The sequence below is a fragment of the Ambystoma mexicanum genome, chromosome 7p (assembly GCF_040938575.1).
Source record: "Ambystoma mexicanum isolate Mex_15411 chromosome 7p, UKY_AmexF1_1, whole genome shotgun sequence".
NCBI classification, from domain to species: domain Eukaryota; kingdom Metazoa; phylum Chordata; class Amphibia; order Caudata; family Ambystomatidae; genus Ambystoma; species Ambystoma mexicanum.
This window is the reverse complement of record NC_090939.1, coordinates 873,735,089-873,762,827: the sequence shown is the minus strand read 5'-3', so window position 1 is coordinate 873,762,827 and position 27,739 is coordinate 873,735,089. Positions and strand designations below refer to the sequence as shown.

The window sequence follows — 27,739 nt, the reverse complement described above, 5'->3', positions numbered from 1 at the left end:
AGTGTACCCAATAGCTGTGTGACAGTAATAAGTGACTTGTGGTGGGGCAGGTTGGGTGTGTTACCAGGGGAGAGCTCCAGGCGTTGTGCTGCTTGGTTCATTGCAAACAGCTATGCCCTACGAGCACAAATGGGTTGCGGGAGGGGGGGGGAGCTCAACAGGGCTGTATTGCGGTGGATCAGTGGTAGAGGTGGAGGATTTACATGATGTTTGTGTTAGGGATGGGAAGGGCTGGAAGAGTGGATGATTGAAAGCAGGATGCACGTCGCGTGCTGGTGTGTAGATTAAGTTGCAAAGTGGAAGGGTGACCAGGTTATTGAGGGGCATGTGGGTGAGAGGTGGCAGTGGCTGCAAGTCAGGCTGTTCCTCAGCTGTAAGTATGATGCCCATTAACCTAGAGAAAAACCGAGGTCTTGTATGTGCCGCTGGATTTGTGGTTTGGTCTGGTCTGTTCTTTGTGGTTTCAGCCTGACTTTGTGTAGAGGGGTCCATATCGATGATTCAACTTCTTGTTAAACATCCAGTTTTTTTGTTTACAAAAAGGTGGTCCTACAGTGTGCAAGCTTACTTGTGAATATGGAGGACAACAAATTAAGAGGCTTGGGCAGCAGAAGTGGCACTTCTGTGCAGTTTGTTTTTGCACCGTCAGTAAACTCAAAGTTACAGGATCAAAGAATATCGCCTGGGACAATTACCTTTTTTGCACCGACTTCTGAGCCCATTCCGTGGAAGGCTCTGTTGGTGATGCAGGTGGTGTTGTCTTGGATTCTATGCTGAACTGAGAACTTCTGATGGGTTAAGGTTGCTCGTGTCATAGGTTACCCACTTTCCAGTCATCTAAGTAAGGAGATGTTTAAAGAGGTTTCTGGAAGGCTAATGTAGAGGCTTGTTGAGTAATACTAAGAATATTCGAGCGACACTGCCAGCCTTCCGAGTGGAAAGGATGGATCTATGATTTTAATGAAAATAATGAAAACATTTACAGTGTAGCTATGTGGTCAAACAAACCAGAATTTTTTGCGGGGGTCCCCACCCAAAGCTCCCTGTTTCCTTATATTAATAACCCCTCCACAATCCCTCCCCAGCCGTTTTAACCCCTCACACCACATCTATATTAAAATAATGTTTGGTATTTCTGACCAAATTGCTTCTCTGCAATTGTTTTTCGGTATTTCGTATTTGTTAAATTCACTGGATACCGAAATGACAAGTATTGCACAGTGCATTCAGTGGATATGTGGAATAAGCAGCTTCTGACTATTACTTTTTCTCATGGTTGCATGGTGAGTTGTACATTAAGAAATTGTTTTTTTGACGCAAGTCATTAACTGGGGGAAGGGGGAATTCCCCCATCTCCCCTGACAAAGGAATGCTTGTGGGTAGCATTGCTGTGGTAAGGCAGAACCGTATTTCCGTTTTTGTCAGGTTATTTTATGCGAGTTTTTGGTCCTATACATATCTATTCATGATCAGCTACAGACACTGTTCGTTTGCCGTTTTGTGGGGTCCAGGATTCATTTTTAGACAACTTGGACGTCAATGGTATAATTTCAATCCCCCGTATGACAAAACACACAACTCGACAGAGCCTGAAATTGACTGGGCAAGGGCACAAGCTCACAGCCACAATCAATTTACTAAATCATGCATGAACACAATCCAAACTACCCAACGCAAAGATGCAACATGCACTGCCCTCTCATGTCCGCTTCCCTTCACAGAGTAAAGCTGCCACCCATTTTAGTCATCCTTCACTCCCCACAAGGTCCGAACAAAAGCTCTGTTTCAGAAGGCTAAGCAACGCTTTCTCAGAGGCAAAAATGGTGCAGAAACAACCACCCCACGGTATCGGAGACAACCAAGAAACCACAAAGAAGTTCAATGCCTGCCTAACTTAAGGTTCCATTTCTATACAAATAAACTGTGGGTGCTACAGAAATAAGCACCCCCAGTTTGGCCAACCTTGCTACCACAAACGCCTCGAAACCTTTTCAAATGGCCACTTTCTTTGGAATAAAACATGCAACAATTCAACTCTGCAACGCACCAGCAGTAAATAATAAACTAGGGGCCAGTTTTAGAGAATCTTCTGGCAGCGTTTTGGGGCATTTGTAGGTTGTGGGTCTGGAGACTGTGCATATGTGGCTATTCCAAAAGAGCACTTGGTCAAGTACCAGGGTAGGTTTTTTTTTTAATGCTAAAACACATTTAAATTTGCTTTTGAAAGCCTGAATTGCTGCTTCCATTGCAGAAATGCAGAGTAACTGAGAAATCTTGCACAAACACCACCAGGGTTACCTTTGTTTTAGCCTGCCGATTCATATTTCGGAGTTTATTAAATGCACTGTTGCTTTAAGAGGAATGAGTGCATTTTATATTTCCCCACTCGTGTGGTTTGTTTCCAACAATGTTCTAAATTCAGGGCCCTCATCCTGAAAACTGTGTAATGATGCACAAAGGGCAGCCAGAGCCCCCATCCAACTTCGCCACCTTCCACCCCACAGAACACACCGGGGGGGGGGGGGGGGGGGGGACACAGACTCCGGTGGGGTAACAGTGCCTTGGTGACATGACTAGTAGCAGGCATCCTGCACTGCCCCTTCTGTCCCCCCACCCCCTAGTTTGACAGTGCAGTCCCTACGTATTACCAGCCAAATCTTGTTTTGATCAATTGCAGCAAGTTGCTGATTCTGGTCAGAAAAAAGACAGAATGCTACGCCCTGCATATAGATTGCTGCCAACATCCCTGCAGTTTTTATTAGGCACGCGCCCCCGCAGAGGAAACGGAGGTGCTCACGCTGCAAGAACTTGCTTCAGACACTGGGAGTTTGAGGCTGCAGTATGCAGATTAAGATTGAAGACATTTTTTTAAATGAGTGACAGACAAAAAAATAGCCTTTGCAATGAAATGACTACCTCCAAAAATTACAATTTAGACTGCAGTTCAATACAAGCACACTCTTCTGAGCTGAAAATAAAGAAACTAACGAATCGCCAGCATAAAAACTGAGCCGAGCAAACAGTGCACAGCAGGTAAACACGGTTGCACCAAGGGACAGTGAAGAGCCCCTTGAATGTATATCAAGACATCTATGTGACAGAGGAACAAGTGAGTTATGGAATGTTTTCTCTTCACTGGTGATGGAAAACATGCATGCAACACGATACACTCCACACTATGGGAAGAATGAAAAAGAATGATTGAAAAACAGACAGCATTAGTTTGTGCCTCTCACGACAATGCTGTGTGGCGTTGGACTGAGACAGGGGTGGCGTGGCGTGGTTAGGGAATACTATGGGTAGGTGGATGGGCACAATTGGAAAGTGAATAAGGAACACCGAGACAAAAAGACACCATGGGTACAGTGAGTCTGAATACCATTGATGGGCTCGGCGGTGGCGGCGGCAGAGTTGACCGGGTCTTGAGGAAGGGTGTTGGCTGGTGAACCAGAGAGAGGGGGCGGGGTATTTTCTGAGTCACCTACACAGCAGAAAATCAGAGCAAAGATAGGCACAACATTACAGTGGGAGAACACAACTCAGTTATCACACCAAACCACAAAGTCACATCGAAAGAGCATCCCCAACCATAAAGAAGCTGAGAGGAGCCATCATACATCCCTAGCCCGTTAGCGCCAGTAAAAGAAAGATGGATGAAGGCCCGTCAACAAGGCTTGACACAGTTAACACGTTGCTATTAAACCTATACAGGCTGGTTGGCTTGGAAATGTAGTGGGGGTGCTCACCAGGGAGGAACCGATGCACTGCTGTACAGAAACAGAGAAACTCTGTGCACAGGGCCCTGGGGAGAAAGAACAGCTGTGTACCCATGATTTCCCCACGGATCGGAGCCATGGAAGAAACATTTTTGCTTCTGGGTGTTCCATGCACTTTTCCTGGCACGCCCAATCATTGCAATGACCCGTGGATCAATATACTATGGGCTGGAAAGACCCCCACCCCTTCCCAGACACCCGCCTCTCCTCTCCTAGGTTTCCAATGTACGTTGAGTGCTTCCGTGTAAAGCTGCCCGCGGGTGCCCATTCATGTGACATCGCCCAGAAAGGCGCGCGCCCTGTCGCCCATGCCACAGGACCACACCCGTGCGAGAGAAACGCAAGTCACCAGCCTGCGGAGGACAGTGGCCACTCCCAGTCGACATTCACAACATGTGTTTGAGGCGCAGGAACACATGGCGTGGGGGTGGTGGCAAACAGGACTTGCGGTGGAACCAAATCAAAAAGGGCAGCAAAGAAAAACATGGGACATCACAACAAGATGTCAGAAGCGCTATACTGAAGTATTTAGTCCATGCACTGCACATGTATAACGCCACCTCCCTCTGCAGTGGCGACTTCATGTACCTGCAAGGACCTTAAACAATGAAAAATATTCATTGAAAACATGTGGGGGCTCCGCACTGCAGACTGAAATGAATAGTATCCGTTTAAACGACTATGCACAGAACCTGCAACTGAATCTATTGGTAAACACATTCGCCAGTAATGAAAACGAATGATATTCAAATAAATGATAATGGTGAATTCTTTACAATGAATAAGCATGAAAATAATGAACACGCATATAAACCTTGACGAGAATGAGCCACGTCTCTAATTAGTTTTTAAAAATCTGCTAAATCTGGCATTCTAAGGGACAGCGCCCAGCTGCGTCTTCACAGCAGCGATAACCTTGAGATGGGGAGCGAAGCGCAGCAGCCTGCCTGCCTCCCCTCATCCCCGCCCCGCCGCCCAGCACCTGCTGCGGGAAGCCCGGGAGCCGCCTCATCTCCCTGGGTACCACTTGCAAATGACCCGCTGCAATGCAGGGCAGGCCGCGCCCGCCCGCCCGCGCGCGCCGCACTCACCCTCTCTGCCTCCGGGTCCCGCGGTCAGGGTGCCTCCCCAGGACCATCGCTTCTTCTGCTCCAGCTGCTGGCTCCGCTCCTGGGCACGCCGCATCATAGCTTCTAGACGGTCCTAGGTGTTGTATGGAGATGTTGGAAGAAGAGAGGAAAAAAAAAGACAATAAGGAAAACGTCACTACGCCCAGTCACCAAACATAAAACAGTGCAACACTTTCTCACAATAGGGCATGCAAAACATGAAGAGGCGCAGCAGCAGCAGACCACACTCCACCCCAGGAACCGAATACAATGAGGTGGGAAGAGGGAAACCCGCACCAGTAGCGCCTGCCGACCCAGCCCTAAAACACCGTCTACTTTCCTTTTTTTTCTTCCTATTCCCCTGCTGACCACATGAGGTCACAGCTGGGGCCTCTGCGTCTCCGAGTAAATAATACAGGTTGCATCACTAGCTCAGCAGCCATCATGCTGCCCTCTCACCACTGTGTGCGCGTGTGTGTGTGTGTGTGTGTAATAATGCGGGGACGAACGTTAACTCCTACATGTCCCATAACTGCAGGTCCTCGTATTAAAGACGAACGTACACACGTTGGCCCAAGGGTTTTAATTTAACGGTTTTATTCTCATGAAATTAAGCATGCCGCTTTAATGCAAAATTCGCTGGTTTTCTAGCTCAAAGTTTACACACAAATAAAGAGCATGGAGCGGCAGATACGGGTGGCATGACATTACCAAGCAAGAAATTGGCTGTACATGTCGAGGTGGGTATCCGGGCTGGCAACGCAACCCCCGAGTGAGTGCTTTCCAAGAAATACAACATTCACGCTACGGGGACGGTAAAGATCAACACTTAACAGAAATACCAGGCTCGGACCCCACTCCATCAACAGGTGCCTGCTCATGGTCTCCCCAGAGTGACGACATTGCCCATTGGTGGTTGTCGCACCCTACATGTACTTTGATAAATATGCACAGAGTACTTGTGCGTGCTGTATATTTTGCATACATTTCACCTCATTAGCACGGGGCAAAGGCCAGGAGTTTTTTGGTTTGTCAGCGTGCACACTGTTACCTATGCCGGAGTGCATACTGTCCTATAGTGCATTCCAACCAGCATGTTGTCTGCAAGTGAAAGTGGGGCAGGATGGATCTGGGTCGGTTCTAGAGAATGGCGCAGCAATGTTGATGACTTTGTCTAGACTAAGGAGTAGAGCATAAGCCCAAGGAGTAGGCTTGAGCAGTAGTCAAGTTTGCTGTGAACAAGAGGCGAGATTCGAGTTTTTGTAGAGTGATTAGTGAGAAAGGACAGTTTCTGAATGGTGTGGAAGCTACTACGAGCAGCAGAGGCAGTGGTAGCGATGAACGCAGTCAGAGGTCGCTATCCAAGAGGATAGCAAGATTGCAATCCTTGGTGGCAGGAGCAAGGTGGTCAGGCGGGAAGAAGAGAGGGGAGGCATGACACTGGAAGCTAGGCGAAAAAGGACTTTTGTTTTAGAAGAGTTCAGCATGAGGCAGTGGAGAGTCATCCAGTGACGAATTGCAGTGAGTACACAATCCATTTGAGATGGCCGGGGTGAAGGAGGGAAAGGAGAAAAATATTGAGTACCATCAGCAAAAGTGGATCGTGAAAGCCAAAGGATGAGAAGTCTTCTTAGGGCAGAGTTATGGAGGGTGAAGAGCAGAGGTCCAAGGACTGATCCTTGGAGGTACTCCGACAGTGATAGGAGTGGGGTCAGAGGTTTGCGAGTTCCAAGAGGTTTTAAAGGATCGACCTTCCAGATAGGCGGCCATCCAGGAAAGAGCAGATTTGCAAAACCTAATCACTTGCCCATATCACTCCAAGTCTGACCGTTTCGGAAGCAAGAGGGTCGATGGGAGCGCATGATGGGTTGGCACTGCAAAGGATGGGTGCCAATCAAATGGGAGGTAGGCAGACAGTCTAGAATAGTAGAGGTGAGGGAGAGGTGGTGGAAAGGAAGAGGATTGAGGGAGGCAGAGACAGGGGGGCTGTGAGCATCATTAATTTCAGAGGACAAGTAGAGTGCAAAGTCATTAGCAGAAAGGGATGGGGTGATGGATATTGGCTCGGCAGTTGTGAGCAAAGAGTCGAGGGTAGATCAAAGTTTGCCTGGGGGATTGCCAAATCCTCTTACTTCAAAATAATAATCTCCTCCCTTGGCAGAGTCCAGTGCAGAGGTTAAGGCAGCAAGGGGATTTTTGTAGGGAATGTGTCCATAATTTGAACCAGCATTGTAAGTCACAGCATTTGTTTTTGAGGGTCTGAATTTCAGAGGGCATCAAGACTGTTGACGGGAAGTTGTAATGTACAAGCAAGATAGTGTTGATGAAATGGAGTCATAAGTGCACAGTCAAAATCAGAGAAAGCACATCATTGAAAGAGGCTAAAATAGGGGAAAGGTACAGGAGAACAGTCCTCACATCAAGGCAAGGGGCAGTAAAGCCCTGCCTGAATTTCCTTTTATTCATTGAAGAGGGAGGATGAGGAGTAAAAGCTGGAGGAACTCAGATGTCAAAGTGAATAATTACCAATGGAGTGATGGGTCATAGGAGAGTGAATTCGAGAGAAAGACAAGGTCAAAAGAGTTCCCACCAGAGTGGGTAGCCCGGGCATGGAGGGAATATAGGCAGAGGTCAGATTGGAGGAAGTTAATTTTAACTCAGGTGGCAGAAGAGGGCTTGGGGAGGTTAAAGTACCCCGAGCATGGCAATGTCGGTAATAAGTGACTCAAGGAGAATGGTCAGGGAAGGCGATTAGACAGCCGGAAGGGGCAGTGGAGGTTGAGGCTAGCTAGCCATGACTCAAGAGGAGTAGGAGGGAGGAGTTGAACAGTGGCATATTGATAGGATGTGTTGATGTAAGAGGGGGCTAGAAGGGCAGTATTGAGGGCATAAGGAACCCCAGACTACAGCCCTTTACAACAGGTTGGGGGAGAGTGAGAGAAGGTAGAACAGTCAGTGTGGAGAGGTGCTATTGTAGCAGAGTCATGAGAGGGGAGGCAGGTTTCTGTGATAGCAAGAAGTGACAGTTGAGGGTGATCAGTCTTAACATTGTCAGAGATGTAGGAAGGCTGGTTGAAGAGGGATTTTTCATTCCAGAATCCAAATGAAATGAAATGCAAGTGGTCTTGAATAGTGCTGTCTGCCACGATTGGTGGCTACGCTGTGCATGGCTCGAAGAAAAAAGGGGGCGGGGGGGCTGATCATTAATGGGAGCTTGGGAAAGGCAGAGGCGAAACCTGCAGTGTTGATTGGTGCATGCCTAAAGTACCGGTTCCTGAGTGACAATCTGCTTTCTATGGGTTTTGCTGGCAGAGAAACTTGGGGGCTATGTTGGGGTGAGCCCAAGATCCAAGACTATAGCGCTTGGGGTCTTGTTAGCCGCTGATGTGTGAGTGAGCAACAGGGTTTAAGAGGAGAGCTTAGCTGTTGCTCAGTGAAGTGCTAATGGCCAGGTCTGTGTGTGTGTGTGTGTGTGTTAGGGGTGTGTGTTGGGGGCGTGCGTGTGTGGGGGCGCGTGTTCAACACAATGCGGACCAGGACTCCAGGGGTTCCTTCGGTACAGGAGTCTTGAACTCTGGGATGCATAGATGGCACAGAATCTGGTCAATAGTGTAGGGAGGGTGCAGCAGCATTTACAATGGTCTGCATGGTTAGTCGTCGTAGACGTTCGAGATATGCATTTGTACACCTCACAAGTAAGCACTGGGACAATGAAGTAACAAGATTGCTTTTGGGTAATCTTCATCCTAGTCCCACTCTTCCCTCGTTACAGTACTGAGTCACTGGACCTCCTCTATGCCCTACCTTCCCGGTTGCAGGGCCCAAGTCAACTAAGGATTGTGGGTGTTGAGGGGGTATTATACCTCCTGGAGGGAAATGGGTAGGTCTACACATTTGGGAATGGATCCTGTTGGAGGATGGTGCCTTAGTTAAATATTTTGATGAGGAACAGTGGAACTATGAGCATTAAAGATTACCAGTAGGTAATCTGATATTCACCAAACAATACTGCCATATTCTTCAACACGCTGAAAACTCTGGTCACAATTTGTGATCGGTTGGCATATACATGCCAGAGGTCAAACATGTCCAAAGAGTGAACATGCTAGGGGGGCGAGGGCAGCAGGTGTGTGGTAGGTGAATTATCACTTGGGTTGGAGATTCTGGCAGCATCTTATTTGAGGGGTGTGGGTACAGGTAGGGAAGGAGAAAGAAGGGGAGGCCAGAGAATAATGGGTAAGCTATGCCAGGTTGAGGTTGAAGTGGTTTACGAGAGAAGGGAAGGCGAAGAGAAAGTAGGAGGGGGAATGGAGCAAAGTTAAGATGCATGACTCGGGATGGAAGAAATGGGCAAGTGAAGAAAAGAAAGGGTGCATTCTAAGAGCAGGTAGAGGTGAGTGAAATGGGAAGGAAGGGATGGATGGCTGGCTGAGAAGCAGGTGCACATTTCGAGTATGGCTAGAATGGGGCTTCAGGCAACCAAAAAATTGTTAACAGGCCCAAAACAACAATGTTTCTTGCCCCTATGCGTGAACAGAAGCTCTGCAGTTATGCACAGTCAATGGGTGAAATGATTTCCAAGCATGGAAGTAGAATTCAGGTAAAAGGGCGAGCTCTGTGAAGTCCCGGCTTGAGCAGGGGTTCTGGCCTATGCCCTTTCCAAGCCCCAACAGACCCAAACAGGAAGCTGCCTGTTGCTGCATTTGGACCTTGACTGCAGTCGCACAGGGGCGGCTGAATAAGGGAAGCGGCGTGTCACATGTCCATCACAAGAGCCCATCACAGTGCTCCAGATGGCTTCCACTCTTGCAGGCAGAGCTTTGGGTGTAGTAGGCATGAGCAGCCAGGAATGCCGCTTCCTCTTGCCATCTGATCGCTCCTTATTCTCACTGGGTCAACTGAAGGGGCTGCCAAGGTTTCCAAGAGTAGATCATACACGTGCACTTGCCATAAGTTAGCTGTCGGGTGCTGATCCACTCGATAGAGAATGCTGTTTGGCAATGGCTTCCTGGGTCACCATGATATCATGGACATTTCTTTGGTCAACAGGGATGTGTGTACAAGAAACGTCTCCACCATCAATATTCAAAAGAGATCTTCATTTGTAATATAAACTATTGTGTGGTTACACTGCTCGAGCAACTCAGTCCTTTTACAATGGGTCCCACGTGACATTTTATTCAGAGGGTATTTCTTTTGAGAGATGTGCCCTCCACTACATTGAGAACAACCCAGATTCATAAGCCTCTCTTCACTTTCTCTCAACATGCAATATGCCTCGCGTCCCAGCGGGACAGTAAAAGGAGAGAAAGTCGGTAATCTGGCCATTTTGAGCATGTGCGCATGCATGGGAGTGGATTAACACACTTGGAACATAATGCCTAGATGCCAAAGCATCCACACAGCCTTAAAAAGAGTGGGTTAGTTGTATAATAGAGGTGTTGGTAGACCTATCAGAACTCCTCAAAAGCAATGCGGAAACCTAACAAAGGACGGTTGTGCATTTGTTCACGTCCCATATGAATTTATGACCGCACTCCACTCTGGCTAGAAAACGCAATTCTGATGCTTCCATCTTGCAGTCAGCCATTCGATGTACAACAAGCACTACCTCGTGTCTTCTCAAATGACTATTTGCAAGCACACATGTTTTAAAAAGTGGTGTTCCACACGAGCACACTGAAAGTGCCACACGCAATTTGACTGAAACTTCATGTCTCGAGGCCTCAGCAGCATCAGAAGCCACAGCTTCGTCAGCCTAGAAACTAAGATGCAAGAAGCAAAGCACCAGAAAACAGGTCGCCTCCTCTTCACCCGGACGCCCTGACACCCATCAGATTGGCCCAATCAGTCTTGCATTTCAGGAAGGAACTGAAAACTCTGCTCTTGTGCTCATCATGGTGAACTACGGCAAACCAGAAAATTAGAGGGGTTACAATCCGAGGAGAAGGCATTTCTTGCTCGCCTACTGAGGGTGCCTGCTTAGACAGTAGCTTTGATAACTCATCTTGAGACGGGGCAGACTTTTATATCCGATACTCTACACCCCAATCCTATTCTCGTCTGGAAATTCCTGTCATCAGTTGAGGACTGTATTACCACAACTCTGTTCAACCATAGATTCTCTCTGGGGAGCTACCAAAAGATTGAATGGCTGGCATACATTAAAACGACCCTTGGATCCGTGTGTTTGGGCTCCTGTTTTAATAACCCAAGTATCACAACTGTAAATATTCCAGTGACCAAGTTATTGACACTTTGGACTATGATGAATTCAAGAATGCCATCACTTCTGTCGCTGGAAGAACCCCATCCTATGTGGCCAGGGGACAGCAGCTGCTACCTGAGCCTTACCATGGCAGCGGATATGCGAGGGAGGGCCACCTGGGGGAGGTAGCTCTCATGGAAACCTGATGGCATCAACAAAGGAAATCTCATATCCTCCTTTTCCCTTAAAGGGCGCTTCCCCAGCCTCCAGTGCTTGAATAGCATGAGGCTACCCTCAATTTTCACCTTAGTGTAAGGATGGAGTGTTTGGCCATCAAAATCCCAGTAGGGAGAATATTTGGGCCACTGCAGTGAGGAAGAGGCAGGGGTGGTGAGGACTACTCCCCGGGTAACCTGATGTTCATCGCCCTCAAGGAAATACCTTGCCCTTAAGACTCCCTAAAGTCATATTCTCAAACTCTGCCCGTAAAATGACACAAGTTTACTTTCCTTTTTCTAATACTGAAACCATTGCCACAAGGAAGATGAGCAGAGTAATTAATATCACAAAAGAACAGGTACGCACACTGCATTCTAGTTGTTTTGAGTGCCTGACTGCAGGCGGGGCATATAAACAGATCAGCTGGGAGGTGTCCTGCAATGCGAACGTCTATCCACTTGGTGTTGACCGAGGGACTGTCGGCCAGAAGCAAGGTCCGTGGAGCCAGGCGGCTCAGGAGAAGAACGGCAGGATAGAGACTGCCCATTTCAGTAGGCTGCAGGAATACCGGCGTGAGGAAGATGGTGTCCCACCGGACAGGTGTACCGAAGAGCAACCTCCGCACTACTGGAGTACAGGAAGGTGAACAGCAGGCGAGCAAGACATGTGTGGAGGAAGGTAACCAGATGGAAGAGGCGGTGAGCCGCAGAGAATGTACTGGACAGTTGCGGCCAGTGGTGGGTTACCGCGAGAGACGCTATCCCGTCGACACAACCCAGCGTCTGCCCGAGGGTAGAACGAACACCAGGGAATATAATGAACAGAAAGAAAGGTGCCATGTAATTTAAAGAAACCAAACTACATAATATCAAGAGACTGTCTAAGCTGCAAGAGTGTGCACTTATTTAAAAAATGGTGCCGAAAATAAAATAAGGCAAATAAGCTGAATGAGACTGAACAAAAGGCGCCAAAATACTTAAAGAAACCAAACAGTGTTGCAACAAGAGGTTGTCAAGTTAACAAAAGTGCACAGTACGAGAGTGGACATTTCTGGCAGGAGAGTATAGCGTTGGGAAGTCCTAAGAGGCAATACCAGGCAATATAAATCACAAGTGTTTGATACTATGAGAACAAGTGGTTAACATGCAAAGAAAGTTCTGGCAGGAAAGTAGAACAGGCATTTGCAAGCAAGAGCCGCTTGTTGTGAGAAACCAAAAGGGTGTCGCACCTGCTAGTCCTTGGGGACTTGCCATATAGATGGCCAGAAAATGGCCATTGCTTTTGGATCCAGTTCCTGGGGGTGGACCGGTGTGGCAGGATCACCTAGGTGAGGGGTCTTCAGGGAGTTGGGCTGAGATGACGAATTGAGACTGTATTCCCCCCCTTTCCCATTCCCCCAACCCATCCTATTTCATAGGATTCTCTGATGTCGCAACTCCCCCCTTTTTACACAAACACTGGTCAGAGGAAGAGGGCTACTAAGACTGAAGAGGTTAACCCTTACATATCGCACAGGACATGTCCTGCTAATAGGGTCAAAGACAGGCACTTTACTTTAAGTGCATACATCCGATACCAATTAGCACTCCTCACATTGATAAAAGGCAGATCATAGATACACAGTCCGAGCAACGTGGAACACAGGCAAGCACAGAATGTTCGGGGTGAAGGCAAACCTACTGAACAGAGCAACGAACCGAGGGATGAGAGCAAAGGGTGGAGAACCCTAGTAGTACACTGCAGGAGGTAGTTTCCTCCAAAGGGCAGCAAGAGACATGTGGAGAAGGCCGCATCCCAAACAAGAAGGCTGCATTGTGTTTCAAGTGTGCCAGCGACCCACTCGGGTGAATGGCAGAGTTGGGGAGGCGAGGCCAAGCCTGTGGTACTAGCCTTGACTCCTGAATTGAAAAACTGTAAAGAAAAGAAACAAACGCCCACAGCCAGTGAGTTGGCAAGCAACATGAACGACCAGTGTGAGTTAAAAGTTGCAAGATTATATCGCACAATTGAAGGCAGCGTGCATGTGGATCAGACGCAAAGAAAAGCAGATCTGTGAATGATCTTTGAAGTAATGATAGCTGTGAAACCAGCGATACGAGTACAGGAGAGGTCCGACGAGAGGAAGTAGCCCACTTGAAAGTCTCTGAAAGGTGAAATTTTTGTAGTGATAAAGTGAATGACCCTGAGGAGACAGCAAAAAGGTGAACTTTGAACGTGCTTCCGACATTGAACTACCCAGACCAAAAAGCACTGGGGAAAATAGTACAAGAGTGTGAGCTGAAGGGAAGGTCAAAGTGGTTCTGTGGTGGTCTGCAAGTTAAAGCCAAACACATTCGAAAATATTCCACATCAGAAAACGGTCCGAGCCCGACTGAGTGAGATCAGAAGTGAAATAAGTTAGGGGAAGGGAACCAAAAGGATGTGAATTAAGCTTGGGGAAGGGAACCCCTGCAAATGTTTTGAACCTTTTGCTTTGAAAGGTCTGAGCCGGACTGAGGGAGTCGGACGTGAACTTTTTGTTGAACTGTTTTGAAAGCTGGAAAGAAAGACTTCAATGTGGAAGGCCAAGTGGGCCTCGATCCAGGTTTTGAACTGCCCTGGTCTTGAACTTGAGCCAGAGTGTCATTATAGGGAACACCTAGCTTACTCTGTGCTGTCAAGCATGGGGAGGAGAGTTGATTCCGCCCCATTTATTCTTTATATTTGAACACTAATTTTCCTTTGCATAAATATTCACCTTTACACATTTTGTACAAGAGATAAGGCAAGCATTAGGTTTTATTAGTATAGGTCATTTTGATTTGACAGACAACTAGGACTGGTATCTGGACTTTGCATCGAATACCTTTCCATCTAATTCATTTGCATTGAGGGGGTTCACAGTGAAAAAATATGCAACAAATGCCTTTTTTTGGGGTAAAAGGTTAATTTTTGTTGTGGTGGGTTTTAAAGGGCAAAAAACAGGGTGTTTGGGGGACCCCCGAAAAAAGAAAAAAAATGCTATCGATGCAAATTTTTCATTGCAAAAAATTTGATGGAAATGTCCCTCGATGCAAAATATTAGATGGAAAGACCAAAAACCACTAGGACTGTTATTTACTATTCAATGGTCGAGACTACTCCCATCCATAGGGCAAAGTAGTTTTTTTTTCTCCAAGCCCCTGAAAATTGAATAAACGTTTTACAAGCTGTACCTATTGTGTCAGTGTCATACTTGTGATACCATGCAGTGCAAAAGGCAAGCTCTGGCAAGAGGTCTTTTCCAGAAAAGGACAAATCGGACAATGTTTATATACGAGAATCCTTACAGAAAGATAAAGAGCTAACCAAGGAGTGTTAATAAAACATATCCTAGAGTGAGAGGAAGCCTAACCGGAGAGTATACCAGGCAGTTAATCATTCTATTGCTGTTATAAGGAACTCTGAAAACTGCCATTAAGTGAAGCGATATCCAGGGGAAGGGAATTACCCTCTGGAGTATGTGAATGAAAGTGTATAGGGGTGCAGGAGAGAGTGTTTTCTTTCCACATTTTGTTAACTGTTAAAATTTGTTGCTGCATAGCTACATGGTGGTGCGCAGGTTGGGTAGGACTGCTGGTGGCAGTGGTGTGTATGTCGATGGTCGTAGTTGGTAAAATGCATGGTGGCATTACGTTGCTGTAGGTGTGTTCAAGGCCTATGTTGTGTGCAGGACTGTTGAAGTAGGCCAAATGTTGTGGTTAGTGACAATACTTTGTGAATGGCAGTGGGTACAGGTGGTGGAGGGTGTGGTATGTTTGTGCATTCTGTTAATTGCGACCTGTGTTCATGATTGGGTGTTTTATGGTGTGGTGGAGTTGGGGTGAAGTGCTGCTACCTACGTGTGGCACATTTGTGCAAAATGGTAGCTTCCCACATGGCCATTATGTTAACTGTTGCCATTTGTTGCTGCGTAGCTCCATGGCGGTGTACAGGTTGGGTAGGAGTGTTGGTGGCAGTGGTGTATGTGGATTTGTCGCAGTTGCTGATATGGAGACATGCATGGTGGCATTACGTTGCTGCGAGTGTGTTCAAGGCCTAGACTATTGGATGCATGGCTTCAGCCTTCGTTCATGCATCCAATATGCATTCAAGAGCATAGGAATTGAGGACATGCACAGCAGTAATGCCTTTTTCAATGTGCATGAGTTAGAGGGTAGTGGCATGTATGTAATGGGTGTGGAGCACATTTAAGCCGTTATAGGCCACTGTTGCAAACAGATTGTGGTTAGGTTGGCAGTGGCACAATACTTTGTGTATGGTAGTGAGTACACCCATAGTATGTTAATGAAAGTGCACAGGGATGCAGGAGAGAGTGTCTTGTTTGTACATAACTGTAGCAATTTGTTACTGCATAGCTCCATGGCGGTGCCCTGTGGTTGGCGATGCTGCAGTGAAAAGTCACGCTGTTGGGGCACTGGGTGCAATGCTTGTATACTGTCAGTATATTACAGGATATGGGTGAAGGGCAGCTTATATGTGCTTGGATAGTGTGCTGTGTGCACAATGCTTGCAGTATGGGCAATGTTGTAAACATGTGTTTATGTTGCCAGTGAAACAATCCTTTGAGTGGAAGTGGATAAGACAATAGTATGTGAATGAAAGGGCGTAGGGGTGCCGGAGACAGTGTAATGTTTATACATTATGGTAACAGTTGTATGTAAAGATGTGTATGCCATTGCGGTGTCGAGGTTGGTTAGGCGTGCTGGTGCATATGTGCATATTGGTAGTTGGTGATATGCTGCCAATTGTTCAATTACGGTGGGGGGAATGTGTGCAAGGAGCAGACCCACTGGAGCAATGCAGGCTTGCCAGTGTATGAGGCACAGGGTGGTGATCTTTGGAGAATGCATGTGGAGCACATTGTCGATGTGCTACAGCAGCAAAACTGAGTTGCAAAGCGTGTATTGTGCATTCTATGGTTGTGGTGATGGTTGGAACATGCTACAGAATTTGGTGTGCAGCAGGAGATGGTGCAGTGAGAAGTTGGGTAGTGTGGCCACAGGTTGCAGTGCGTACATAATGTGAGTATGGAAGTGGGTATGCTTGAAGGGCAGCTTTAAGTGGTTGCTTACTCTGCTATCTGCAGATTTATTGAAGTAGGCCCAATGTTGTGAAGGTGGTGAGCATAGGTTGGCAGTGACACAATAGCATGTGAATGGTAGTGCGTAGGGGTGGTGCAGGCTGCGTCGATTGTGGCTTCTGCCAAGTGTGACACGTTTTCGTGAATGGGCATTTTATGGTTTGGGGAGATGGGTAGAACTGCTGCTGTGTATGTAACATTTGTGCATAATGTTAGGTGCCCACATGGTCGCTTGCTTGGATGTGTAGTGTTGTGGTGGGTGTGGAAAGGGTTGCAATGTTGTGTGCATAGCTAAAAGGTGTGCTGGCGGTGTGTTAGGATGTTTGTGGATGCTTTAGCAGACATTTCTGGTGGAGGGGCTTTGCAATCAAACGGAACGTTTACTGAGAGTGTTTAACGGTAAATAAGGAGTGGTGCATAGAAATGAGTGTGCAATTGGTGCATGCGTTTTTTAAAATGTGACAGCACCCAATTGAGGGAGTGCTGCAAAAAGTGACCGTGCAAAGGGAAGAAGTATTGTCAGAGCTTTACTGGGCCATGCCCCTCACTGTAGATGGGAAAGCGCACGTGCACATCCTCCCATTATGAGCAGGGTGGAAATGGAATTGTGGGAATTAGGAGTTTAGGGCGTGGTTGATAGGAAGAGGCGGTACCATTTTGTCACAATACTGTGTTGAGGGTGGTCGACATGGAGAGATGCACAGTGCTCATCGTCAGTGATACCTTTGTGCGCCATCTGCACAGGTGTTGCGTGCAAAGAGGCGTTGCTGGTAATTTCGGGTTGGAAGCAGTGGACGCTTTCTGGACCTGTTAGGGTGACAGCAGTTTCGGCAGGATGGTTCGCCTTTGCAGATATGTGGCGTCCGTCACATACTTAGACTGTCGTGGTGCACTATGGAAGTGCACATTTGGGTTACATGTCGTGTGGACGATTAATCAGTCTACTGATGGAGGTTGCTGACTGCAATGATGCATATTTTTCCTACTGCCAAGGTGGTTTTCTCATGCATAACACCAAGAGCAGTGTGGGTCCATGACAGTGTAATTTGTCCCCAGCCAGCGGTCCGAAGGTGGGTTATAAACAGAATTATGCGTCAGTTTATGCAGACTGCTGGCATGTTCTCCACGCACTACGAGGTCACAAAATATGCAGTGGTTCCGTAGAAATGGCATTTGAGCGCCATTGGCAATGCAGTTTTCTTTCACACTGTGCAAGAAGCAATGACCAGAATGTTGTAAAAATGTGAGGAAAGGCAAACAGAAACCCATGTAAAGAGAAAATACAAATAAAAATTGCTTGCACATAAAAAAAGGAAAAACACTTTATACATACGCTGGAAGACTGAATCCCCTGCCCAGTTTCATATTGTTTACCACCCACCCCCCCACCTTCAACATCATGAAAAGGTAGTGGTTTACGCAGTACTTTCAGGATGGCATGTGCCACATCCTGTGTGGCTATGTGGATGTATGCGGATGAAGAAATCGTGCACAATTTCATTGAACTTTGTAGTGGACGTGCATTGGAATGGTACATTTGTACTGTAAATGTGTAACGGTACATTTCAAGTGTTGTACAGCAGTGACAGTGTTTGATGATGGTGGCTTTAATGCGATTGGTGGATACATGTGTGCTTATTTACCAGTAACCTACTGAAGTAGAACTGCAGAGGAGATAGTGTAAAGGGAAGGACTGTTCCAGTTTTACTGGGGTGCGGCCCACGTGCTACTTTGGGAGGTGCACGTGCCAAAATCTGCCCTTTACTCCACCTTGCCCAATTGCCATGGCAGTGTGGGGATTAGCCAATCAGGTAGTGTGGGTGTTAACAGGAAGGGGAGGTGAAATGGTTGCACATTATACTCTGCGTACTGAGGGGGGCCGACATGGCGAAACTTTGTGTTGACTGTAGGTGATCCCTTTGTAATAGGTCTGCACAACTATGCCCTGCAATGAAAGGTTGACGGCAATTTTGGTTTGGAAGGAGTGGACGCATTGTGGAACGCTGTTGTGTATGGGTGCCATTTTGTCGATATGCATGCACTTTGCAAAGACCGCCACGTTTCCAGTAGTAGATGTTATCGTATTTCATTACGGCGGCATGCATATGGGTTACCTGCCTTGCTTACATTTGTTCCCTAGACTGAGCAGGTTGCAGGATGTCGTGAGGATGCTTTTTCCCCAACGCCAAGGTGTTTTTCTCATCTATAATACCGCAAAGATTATGGCCTACTGCTCATGGATATTGTTCTCAGCCAGACTAAGGAAGGTGTCTCATCAACAGAAGCAAGTACACTTTTGTCTGCTCGTGGAATGTTCTTCTGCAACAATGACCTTATTACTTGTCGGAATGCAGCATTTTCCCAAGAAAATGGCATTTTGTCGTCATCCATTGGCAATGCAGTTTTGTTTTCTCGTCTACAGGATGCGGTGAAGAGTTTTACTGAACTAATGTGCGTAGAAGAAAACAGACAAGCTACTAAAAACAGACAAAAAGGGTGTTTTTGTAGAAGGATTGACACACACAAAAACACTTAAGAGTCGCCCCTTACTACGAACTCCCTCTGCCCTTGTTGCAAGTTATTCCACCACGACCGCACGCAGTACGAAAGTCACATGCAGGGAATTTGCGGGTGGCAGCCATGAAAATTGAACTGTGGGGATTGTCCAATGAGTTGCTTAGGATGTGCGGCAATTGGAAGAGGGACTCCTGCTGCACTGGGGACCGGCCCTCGACATACTTGGGGACCCGTACGTGCCACATTCGACGCTCCTCACCATGCTGGCCTATGTAAATGAGACTGCAGCGATGGTCCCATCATGTGCTGCTCAGGGTGTGCGTCAGAGTAAAGCGTGCCAATAGGAAGAAGGACTCCTCCTGCTTTACTGGGGCACGGCCCTGGCGGTACATGGAGAAAGGCATGTGCCACATTCTGCATGAGCATGCCGGCCAATAGAAATGGGACTATGGCCTTTGGCCAATAAAGTGCTTTGGGTGTGCGTCACAGGAAAGGGAGGCATTCACTTTCCCCATTACTTTGTGTACTGTGGCTGGCAAACATGGCAAGATGTACAGTTTGTCGTGGGTGATGGTTTGTGTAAGATCTGTGCGTGTATGCCCTCCAAGAAGACATGTCTGGCAATTTCGGTTTGGACGGAGTGGATGCTTTGTGGAGTAGCGTCGAATCGTGCTGTTTTGGCGGACTGCTTCTAGAATGTCGACGCGTGGCCTCTTCGTCAACTGTACACGTAGTGATCGTGCACTTTGGAGCCTTCTTTATGGGTTACATGCCTTGTTCCCGTGTGTTCCGTCAACTGAAGATGATGATGAAAGTAGTGCAGCGCTTTTTTCCTACTGCCAAGGTGCTTCTTCTGATGTATACCTCCGGGAATAGTGTGGAAGTATTGCAATGATTCCTGTCACCAGCGAGAGGTCGGAAGGGGTCTCATCAACAGAAGCATGTGTGACTTCTTAAGTGCTGCCGGGAAGTTCTACTGTGAAAATGAGAACATTGGTTCACGATACATACACCTTTTCACGACAAATGGCAGGTCTTTGGCGTACAGTGGCAATGAAGTGTTGGTTCGCAATCTACATACTGCACTGAAGAGCCTATTGTAAGAATGTGAGCCGACGTTGAAAACACACATTTACGTATAAAAAAAGCAAAAACAGTGTTTCTAGGGAACCACCTTTACAACAATAAAAACCGACCCCAATGGTTCTTTTCAGAGCCAGCACTACTAACGGCATCCGCTTCCCTGGTTCAAAGTTATTCCCCCACTCCTGTGTGCACCCAGCACGAAAAGCCCACAAATATTGCGATAGTTTCAGCGTGGCACGTGTTACATATGCCCCTTTTGCAGATGATGCTCATAGAAATGGGCCTACAGACTACAGGATTGGGTAACAGTTTGTGGGTGTGGTGTGTACGGACAGACTGTGCTACACAGCGTGCAGGTTTTAGGCAATTCCAACACACATTGACTGAAAGTGAATGTAAAACACAGTGCAGTGGCTACTCATTTTGCAATCTATGATGTGAATATGTAGTGCTATGGAGTAGCTACAATGAAGTAGCTGATTTTGGTTTCTCTGTGACACACTTTGGTGGCAAGCAATCATGCCGATATTGTTGATTGTGCAGGGTAAATTGCACAGTTTGTTACACGAGTTTCAGTGCCTTTTGTGAAGGAGGCACTTGTCCAGTTCATGCGTTTATTTCCGATCTTTTGCATACGTTTTTACTGCATTATGCCGTCACTGATGTGGGAGCGCCATTTTCTATTTGGTCCGTGAATGAAGATAGCGCGGTACATTGCAAAGAAGTGTATTTCTGCCTTTCTTTGACATGTGCCAATGCCATATTTTGCCTTTGGGAATATGACGTTTCAGAGCACGAATACTTTGTCAACTATAATGTTCATCTTAGTATGCCAGCCATCCCGATTTTTGCACACCGCCTCTACATTGGTTTGGTGCCCTTTTTGAAGGTATTCATACTTATTTTATTTATTTGGATTTGTATAGCGCACATCTGCCCAGGGGCATTGTGGAGCTGGTCAAGTAGTCTCACTTAGTACATGTCATTTCAAGATGCGCGATTTACAACAGGTAGGTGATTAGAACAAGTTACATAGAATATTTACAGGTGTAGTTGATAACATACAGTTACAGAACATCAGTATGAATGTTGTTATAAACAGATGTTGCATTACATACAATCATTATGGAAAAGGAGCTAGTTGAAGAGGGTGGTTTTTAGTAGTTTGTGGAAGGTCTGGTAAGATTTTCGTTCCCGAGTGCCGTGGGAAGAGCGTTCCAGCTCTTGGGAGCTAGGTGCTAGGTTCCAGTTTTTGGGAGCCATTTGTGGTTAGTGTTGCGCTGTGACTGTCTTGAAAATGCTCTGCAACACGTAAACAAACCTACAGCGAGCCCCCTTTCTAACCGATTCCACTTCAGTATTTCCCACATATCTAGCCATGCATGCGCGCATTGGCAATTCTGTTCTTGATTGGTGCAAGGTGCTTTCTTTATATACCTTTTGTTCCTTTCCCAGTTCATTTTCATTTATCATGCTGTTCTCACACACACCACAGAAGGAATGATAGCAAAGGTCAAGTACAGAAGGGGCAGCACCTACCTGGATACTACAGGGGATGCGCCAGGAGACAGAATTATTGGGTGGCCCTAACATACATAGGAGCCAGTCATTGTAATGCTCCCGTAAGGACCGTTCCCACGCACTTCGAAGTACCTTCCCTCAGTACAGTAGCGCATTCCAGTACATGCACGACACAATGACCTTTGCCGGGTAAGGGTCTGTAGTGTGGCACATGGTTTGCAAAGGTTGTTTTAGAGCTTGGCTGCCCTACAGGAGTGCCCCTCTTGTTGGCCGTAGCAGTTGTGGGCAATGCTGTTCATGAAAGTAGGATACGTAATTGTTGGAAGGGCGGTAGCCTGCACACTGGTCCCCTGTGCTTTCATTTCAGTTGTCACATACAGTATAACCACTTTATGCTACGCCATTAGTTAGGGGTAGCATTCACGGATATGCAAACATTGTGGAATACAAGAATGCTTACAACAGGAAACAGCTTCATTACGTGCAGCAGGAAGCCATTTATTGTGTGCGACCCATGCAGCCAACACGCTTTTCTAACCACCACTAAGGTTGTTTACGCTCTGCATATTCTGCTGTTTCTTTATTTGCCTTTACATGCACTAGTATGTGCATGAGGAAGGTGCACAATCTTTGCCATTTTGCAGACTTAGTACAAACTGTCCCACCTGCAGTTACGCTTTCTTCAACTGCATGACCGGCAGGCGACCTCTTGATACTTTCAGTCACACTGCTGAGTGCACACACAATGTATCCATTTAACAGGTCATGTAAAGGCAACCGGCACATAAATCAAAGTAATGCAACATTTACCACCCCCATATGACATTGCAGGTTGCTGTTCCTTGTTTACCAGTGGCAGTTATACAGTTAGGGGTACTTTAGCCATACATTGGTAGGTTTGCAGAGCCACCCAGGAAGTCGGCAGCAGTACTTTAAATGCAGTAGCCTACTGCATGAATCCTTAGGGCTAAGGGCAGTGTTACCAGCATACAGTGGATGACCTATGCATGGGTCTAGGTGTGGAACGGAAACATGTGCCCTTCGCAAACTACTTACCAGTACATTTGAAGATGCAGACATGCGGCCACTAATGGAGTCCTATGGACAGCTGCAGTGTGATTGCACATATGACAACTAGGTGCAGTGTCCCTAGGAAACCTCCATATTGCTCACCTGTAGTTATCTCGGCCAGTAGTGTGCGGTACAGATTTATCGTGCACTGTTAAGACAAAAAGAGCCTCCTGACACAGTAAACAACATTTACTAATGTACATCTGTAATTAGTACGATGCACCAACTCTATTCGGAAAAGAAAGGGGTAGCACCAATTGATACATACAGCAGACATTTGCCCTTTCCACATGTTTATCATGAGGGCAGGCAAGGAATCAGTAACAAACCGTTAACGGGACATTATGGTTATGTTGCCGTACCAAATACCGACCCTCTTCACAGAAAACGGTATGCTAAAGTAACGTTCTGCTTACAGTACCCTACTAAAAACCTATTAAATTCACTAACAAAAACATTGTTAAAGTGATGTTATGGTTAAGTTGCACTAGCAAAAACCTATGAAATTTGATGCAAAAACGTGGTTACAGGGACGTTATGGTTACAGGTAAAACCGAAAATTCGACAGTTATGGTAAGCTAATCAACCACAACTCGTGCCGCCAGTGTGCACTGCAAGGACAAACACCCATGACATCAAAGTTGGCATCACAAATCGCATTCATGACATCACATGTGCATTTACTTTTCATAGGAAGCCTCCTCAAGGGATTGTAATGGTGGCAGAAAACTATAAAAGAATATTGGTAGATCTATCATGAGATAAGTAGGTCATGGAGAAATGCATTTCTATACACACCATAGTATTATACACTTTTTCAGGTGTATATGAAGGAACACATGTGCAAACGTAGCCATTGTCTGCGCCATGGCTCACGGAAGTGTAACCTTCCTAATCTTTCCATGTTACATAGTGACAATATTAATGCATTCGTTTTATACTACATATTTTCCCTACTGCATAGAAACCTGCTGCATAGCTAGCCTTACTGCACAGGCTGCTGACATAGCAATGTTTAAAGGACACTCCTGACAATGATCAGAGGCTGACACCAGTGTTCACTGCAGATCTGATTGCAGGAGCCACGGTTTTGGAGGCGGCCGGAGAATTGGACGTTGAAGGCCTCCTAAGGATGTGAGTGAGCAGCCACTGAGGGTAGAGGGCAGGAGCCCCCCCTCCCATCCACTCTACGCACACGGAGTGCATCCTCGCCGGCACCATCGAAGGGCCTGCCTGACCCTGTCTTCAAGAGTGCCTGACTCCCGCATGCCGGGCGCCGCGCGGCACGAAAGCGAGGCTGATCCTCGCTCGAAGCAGTTTTACACTGCTTCCATCCGCCGGTAGGCGGAAACCGCCGGCGGCCAGCACGAAGGCCACACAAAGGCCTGTTGCAGCGCCTGTTACGCGCTTGGGAGCGCGGCGTGGCCACCCCCCCTGCCCAATTTAAGCCTCCCCGACCGCCTTCTGCAAAGCCCGAGGCAAGCTATCGGATCCAAGCATCCTAACATCTCCATTCATACAAGGAGATCCTACTGTAAGTACTTTGCCCCTGTCCTTGTCCAATTACTGAGATTGCAATGTTACGACTCCTCCTCAGTCGGCCTATTTCAGTACCCCTTTTACTACGTGGACCGTCATTTCAAGGAGTATAATCACGCATGCCAGTACCAGGGATACTACTGTAGCCATATTCTCTGAGCCACTATTATCTGAACGTGTTCCCGGCCACCCTTGAAACTCTCGAACTATAGCATATCATAAGTATATTGTGCCTCTGGGCCACTACTAGACCACCTTATAACTGTATTGTGCCTTAAGGTCTCTTACAGACTATTCAATTGTGTTGTGCCTTAAGGTCTCTTACAGACCATTCAATTGTGTTGTGCCTTAAGGTCTCTTACAGACTATTTCAACTGTGTTGTGCCTCTTGGTCGCCTACAGACCATTTCCTGTCCCTGCCAACTAGCTCATAGGGAACCCACTCTGGCAGCCAGCACCACCATCATGCACATCAGCGTGCGCCTTCTATTGCACTACCTCCTTACCACACATCTGTCCCTACTCACTCAACCACCCAAGTCAACCACTCCTACCACTGAGGCTAATAACCTGGCCTGCCCTTACCCACTTGACCTAGCGTCACCCACCATGACCTTGACACCCTCACCGAGTCCTTCAGTAACTACCATTGACGCTCACCACCCCTGCAACCAGATTAACCAATACCTCAATGACCCAGCCCTCTGGCTCAAACACTTTGCCACAAAACCTACCCCCAACCAACCCTGCCCTCTCACTCTCAGGAACACGAGACTAGGCACCAGATTCCGCATTCGTCCTTCCCGCACAAATAATACCAAGCAAGCCCCACGCACTCCACCCAGCCCACCTTCGCCCACCCCCACTTGCAAAACTAAGACCACAGGGGCTAAATTGCCTGTGTTCAAGGGTGCCCTCATCAATGCTAGATCTCTCACAGCACACGCTCTTGACATAGCCGACCTTATCACCACTGCCGACCTTGACTTCATTGCCATATCTGAAACCTGGCTACATGCCGCCTCTGGCCCTTCTCTATCCTTGGCCTTACCGCCTGACTATGGCATCACTCGCTGTGACCGCTCCTCTACCCATACTAGAGGTGGCGGCGTGGCATTCATCCACAAAAACTCCCTTGACCCAAGAGTGGTATCCGAATCCAAACTTGAATCAGCTGAACTGCTGACAATCAAATTACTACTGACACCTAACCAAACGGCCACCCTTCACCTTATCTACAGGCCTCCAGGGCCGGCACCCACCTTTGTCAGTGAAATTTCCACTCTTCTTCTTGACAAAACAAAAAACAACTCCCAAACAATCATCTTAGGTGACTTCAACCTTGGTCGAGGTGACCCTAAGGATCCTGTAGCAACTGATCTGGAATATGCTCTTACCGACCTTGGCCTCACCTTGTACATACAAGAACCGACCCACATCAAAGGCAGGACCATCGGTTGGTTAGCCGGTTCCAATTGCAACATCCAGGTCCTCAATAACTCCCCTTGCTTATGGTCTGACCATCACATCATAACATTTAACATTGAAGCTACCCCGCGAGCCCTAACACCCATAGCCCCAGCCCTCCCCACCCGTAATAAAAAAAACATAACAAGAGAACAACTCCTCCCACTGCTACTCCCCTCTCTTAATGCGGCGACCAACGCCTGTTCTGATCCCACCTCCCTAGCAGACATCTACAACCAAACGATGCTCACGGCCATTGACACCATAGCACCAATTAAAACCAGGAAGGCTAAACCACGAGCACATCTCAACTCATGGTTCACTCCACAGCTAAGAATCCTCCGCAAAGCCAAAAGCTGCGCGGAAAACCATTGGAAAAGCCACCCTTCTGATGAGCATAAAGACGGCTTCCTTCTCGCCTCCCTCACTTATAAAGACGCCATCATCACTGCTAAAAAAGAATCGTTTAATAATCGTATCATGCAAGCCGACTCTAATTCCAAGGAACTCTTCAGAGTCCTAAAAGAGCTCGAAACCCCAGTCTCCCCGCCAGACACTTGCACGAAAGACAGCAAATGGTGTGCTAACATTCAAGCAGCCCTTCTAAACAAAATCTCTACGCTCCAATCTAAAATAAATAAAAAACAGGACTGCCTGAGGCGGGACAACCGCTCATTCTCCCCCACTAGGCCCACCTTCTCCAACTCTGCCAACATCAAACCTTTCACCTTCGCACCGCTTACTGTCACCGAAGTAGAAAACATCATCCTCAGGATGAAACCTTCCAACTGCCAAGGTGACCCGTGCCCAGCTCCCATCATTAAGGACTCCGCCCATGACCTAGCCCCATTCATTACAACATTCATTAACTCATCCTTTGAAACAGGTATTGTCCCGGACAACCTTAAAGATGCCTGGGTGATCCCGCTACTAAAAAAACCGTCCCTTGACCCAAGCATACCCACGAACTTCCGACCCATCACTACAGTACCATTTCTGCTGAAGATACTGGACCGGGCAGCTTATCTGCAGATCCAAAACTACCTTGAATCTAACAATCTGTTAGGTCTACGACAATCCGGATTTCGGCCCAGACATGGGACCGAAACGGCTTTACTAGACCTAAAAACCCAGATCGAAGTCCTGATGGACAAGGGCAAATTAGCAATGCTATTACTCCTCGACCTCTCCGCCGCATTTGATTTGGTTAACCACCAGATCCTTTGCAGGCACCTCCACTCTGCTGCCAACTTCTCTCCCTCCTCAGCGGCCTGGATCAAATCCTTCCTGAGTAACAGATCTATGAGGGTCTTTGCACCTTCCGCCGCCGCAGCTCCCTCCCCTATTCATTGCGGTGTTCCTCAGGGTTCTTGCGTGTCACCTACTCTTTACAATATCTTCACGAAACCACTCTTTGATGTGCTTGATTATCTGGGTGTCTCCTACACCAACTATGCGGACGACACCCAGATACTCATTCCCATTTCTGGTGATTATCTTGCTGACACCAAGGCCCTCAATGACGTCTACTTGGTCATCCAAGCCTGGATGGCCCAGCACCAGCTATGTCTGAACGACGATAAGACGGAGCTACTTATCCTGGGTACTTCACAACGCCTTAGCAAACTTGAGCCATCCTATCAGTCATTCATCATAGACGGCAACTCCATACAAGTCTCGAAAGACACTAAAACACTAGGCTTTTACCTAGATTCCACCTTATCCTTGTCAAGACAAACTAATGCAGTCAGGTCCACCTCCGCCTACACGTGCAAACTCATTTCAGCCTGTAGACCTTTCCTCACCACCCACAATAGCGTCACACTAGCGAGAACACTTCTCATGGCAAAAATAGATTACTGCAGTGCTCTATATTTAGGCACTAGCCAAGAAAATCTATCCAAACTCCAAACCACCCAGAACAATGCAATTCGAGCGGCCCTGAACATCCCTCGTAACCACCACATCTCAGAAGCCAGAACTAGCCTTAAGTGGTTACCCGTGAAGCAGAGAATTTCCCTAAAAATGCTGGCCCTCACGCACAAATGCCTAGCCAACAAGGCTCCGATCTATCTCTGCAGTCGGCTTTCGCGCCATTCCACTGCCCGTCCACTAAGAACTGCCC

The 27,739-nt window shown here is 47.2% G+C and overlaps 1 protein-coding gene across 15 annotated transcripts in view; it reads right to left on the bottom strand.

Annotated features, from left to right (window-relative positions):
• Window positions 1-27,739, bottom strand: part of MAP7D2 (MAP7 domain containing 2) — a 492,516-nt gene that overhangs the window by 153,312 nt on the left and 311,465 nt on the right. For 7 of the 15 annotated variants that reach the window (XM_069637084.1, XM_069637086.1, XM_069637083.1 and 4 more), the window contains exon 4: window positions 4,868-4,979. In XM_069637084.1, coding sequence (XP_069493185.1) covers window positions 4,868-4,979 — 112 coding nt within the window. Of the gene's footprint in view, window positions 1-3,379; window positions 3,482-4,867; window positions 4,980-5,182; window positions 5,309-27,739 lie in introns of those variants that run through there. The other 8 variants (XM_069637087.1, XM_069637085.1, XM_069637080.1 and 5 more) reach the window with 3 other exon arrangements.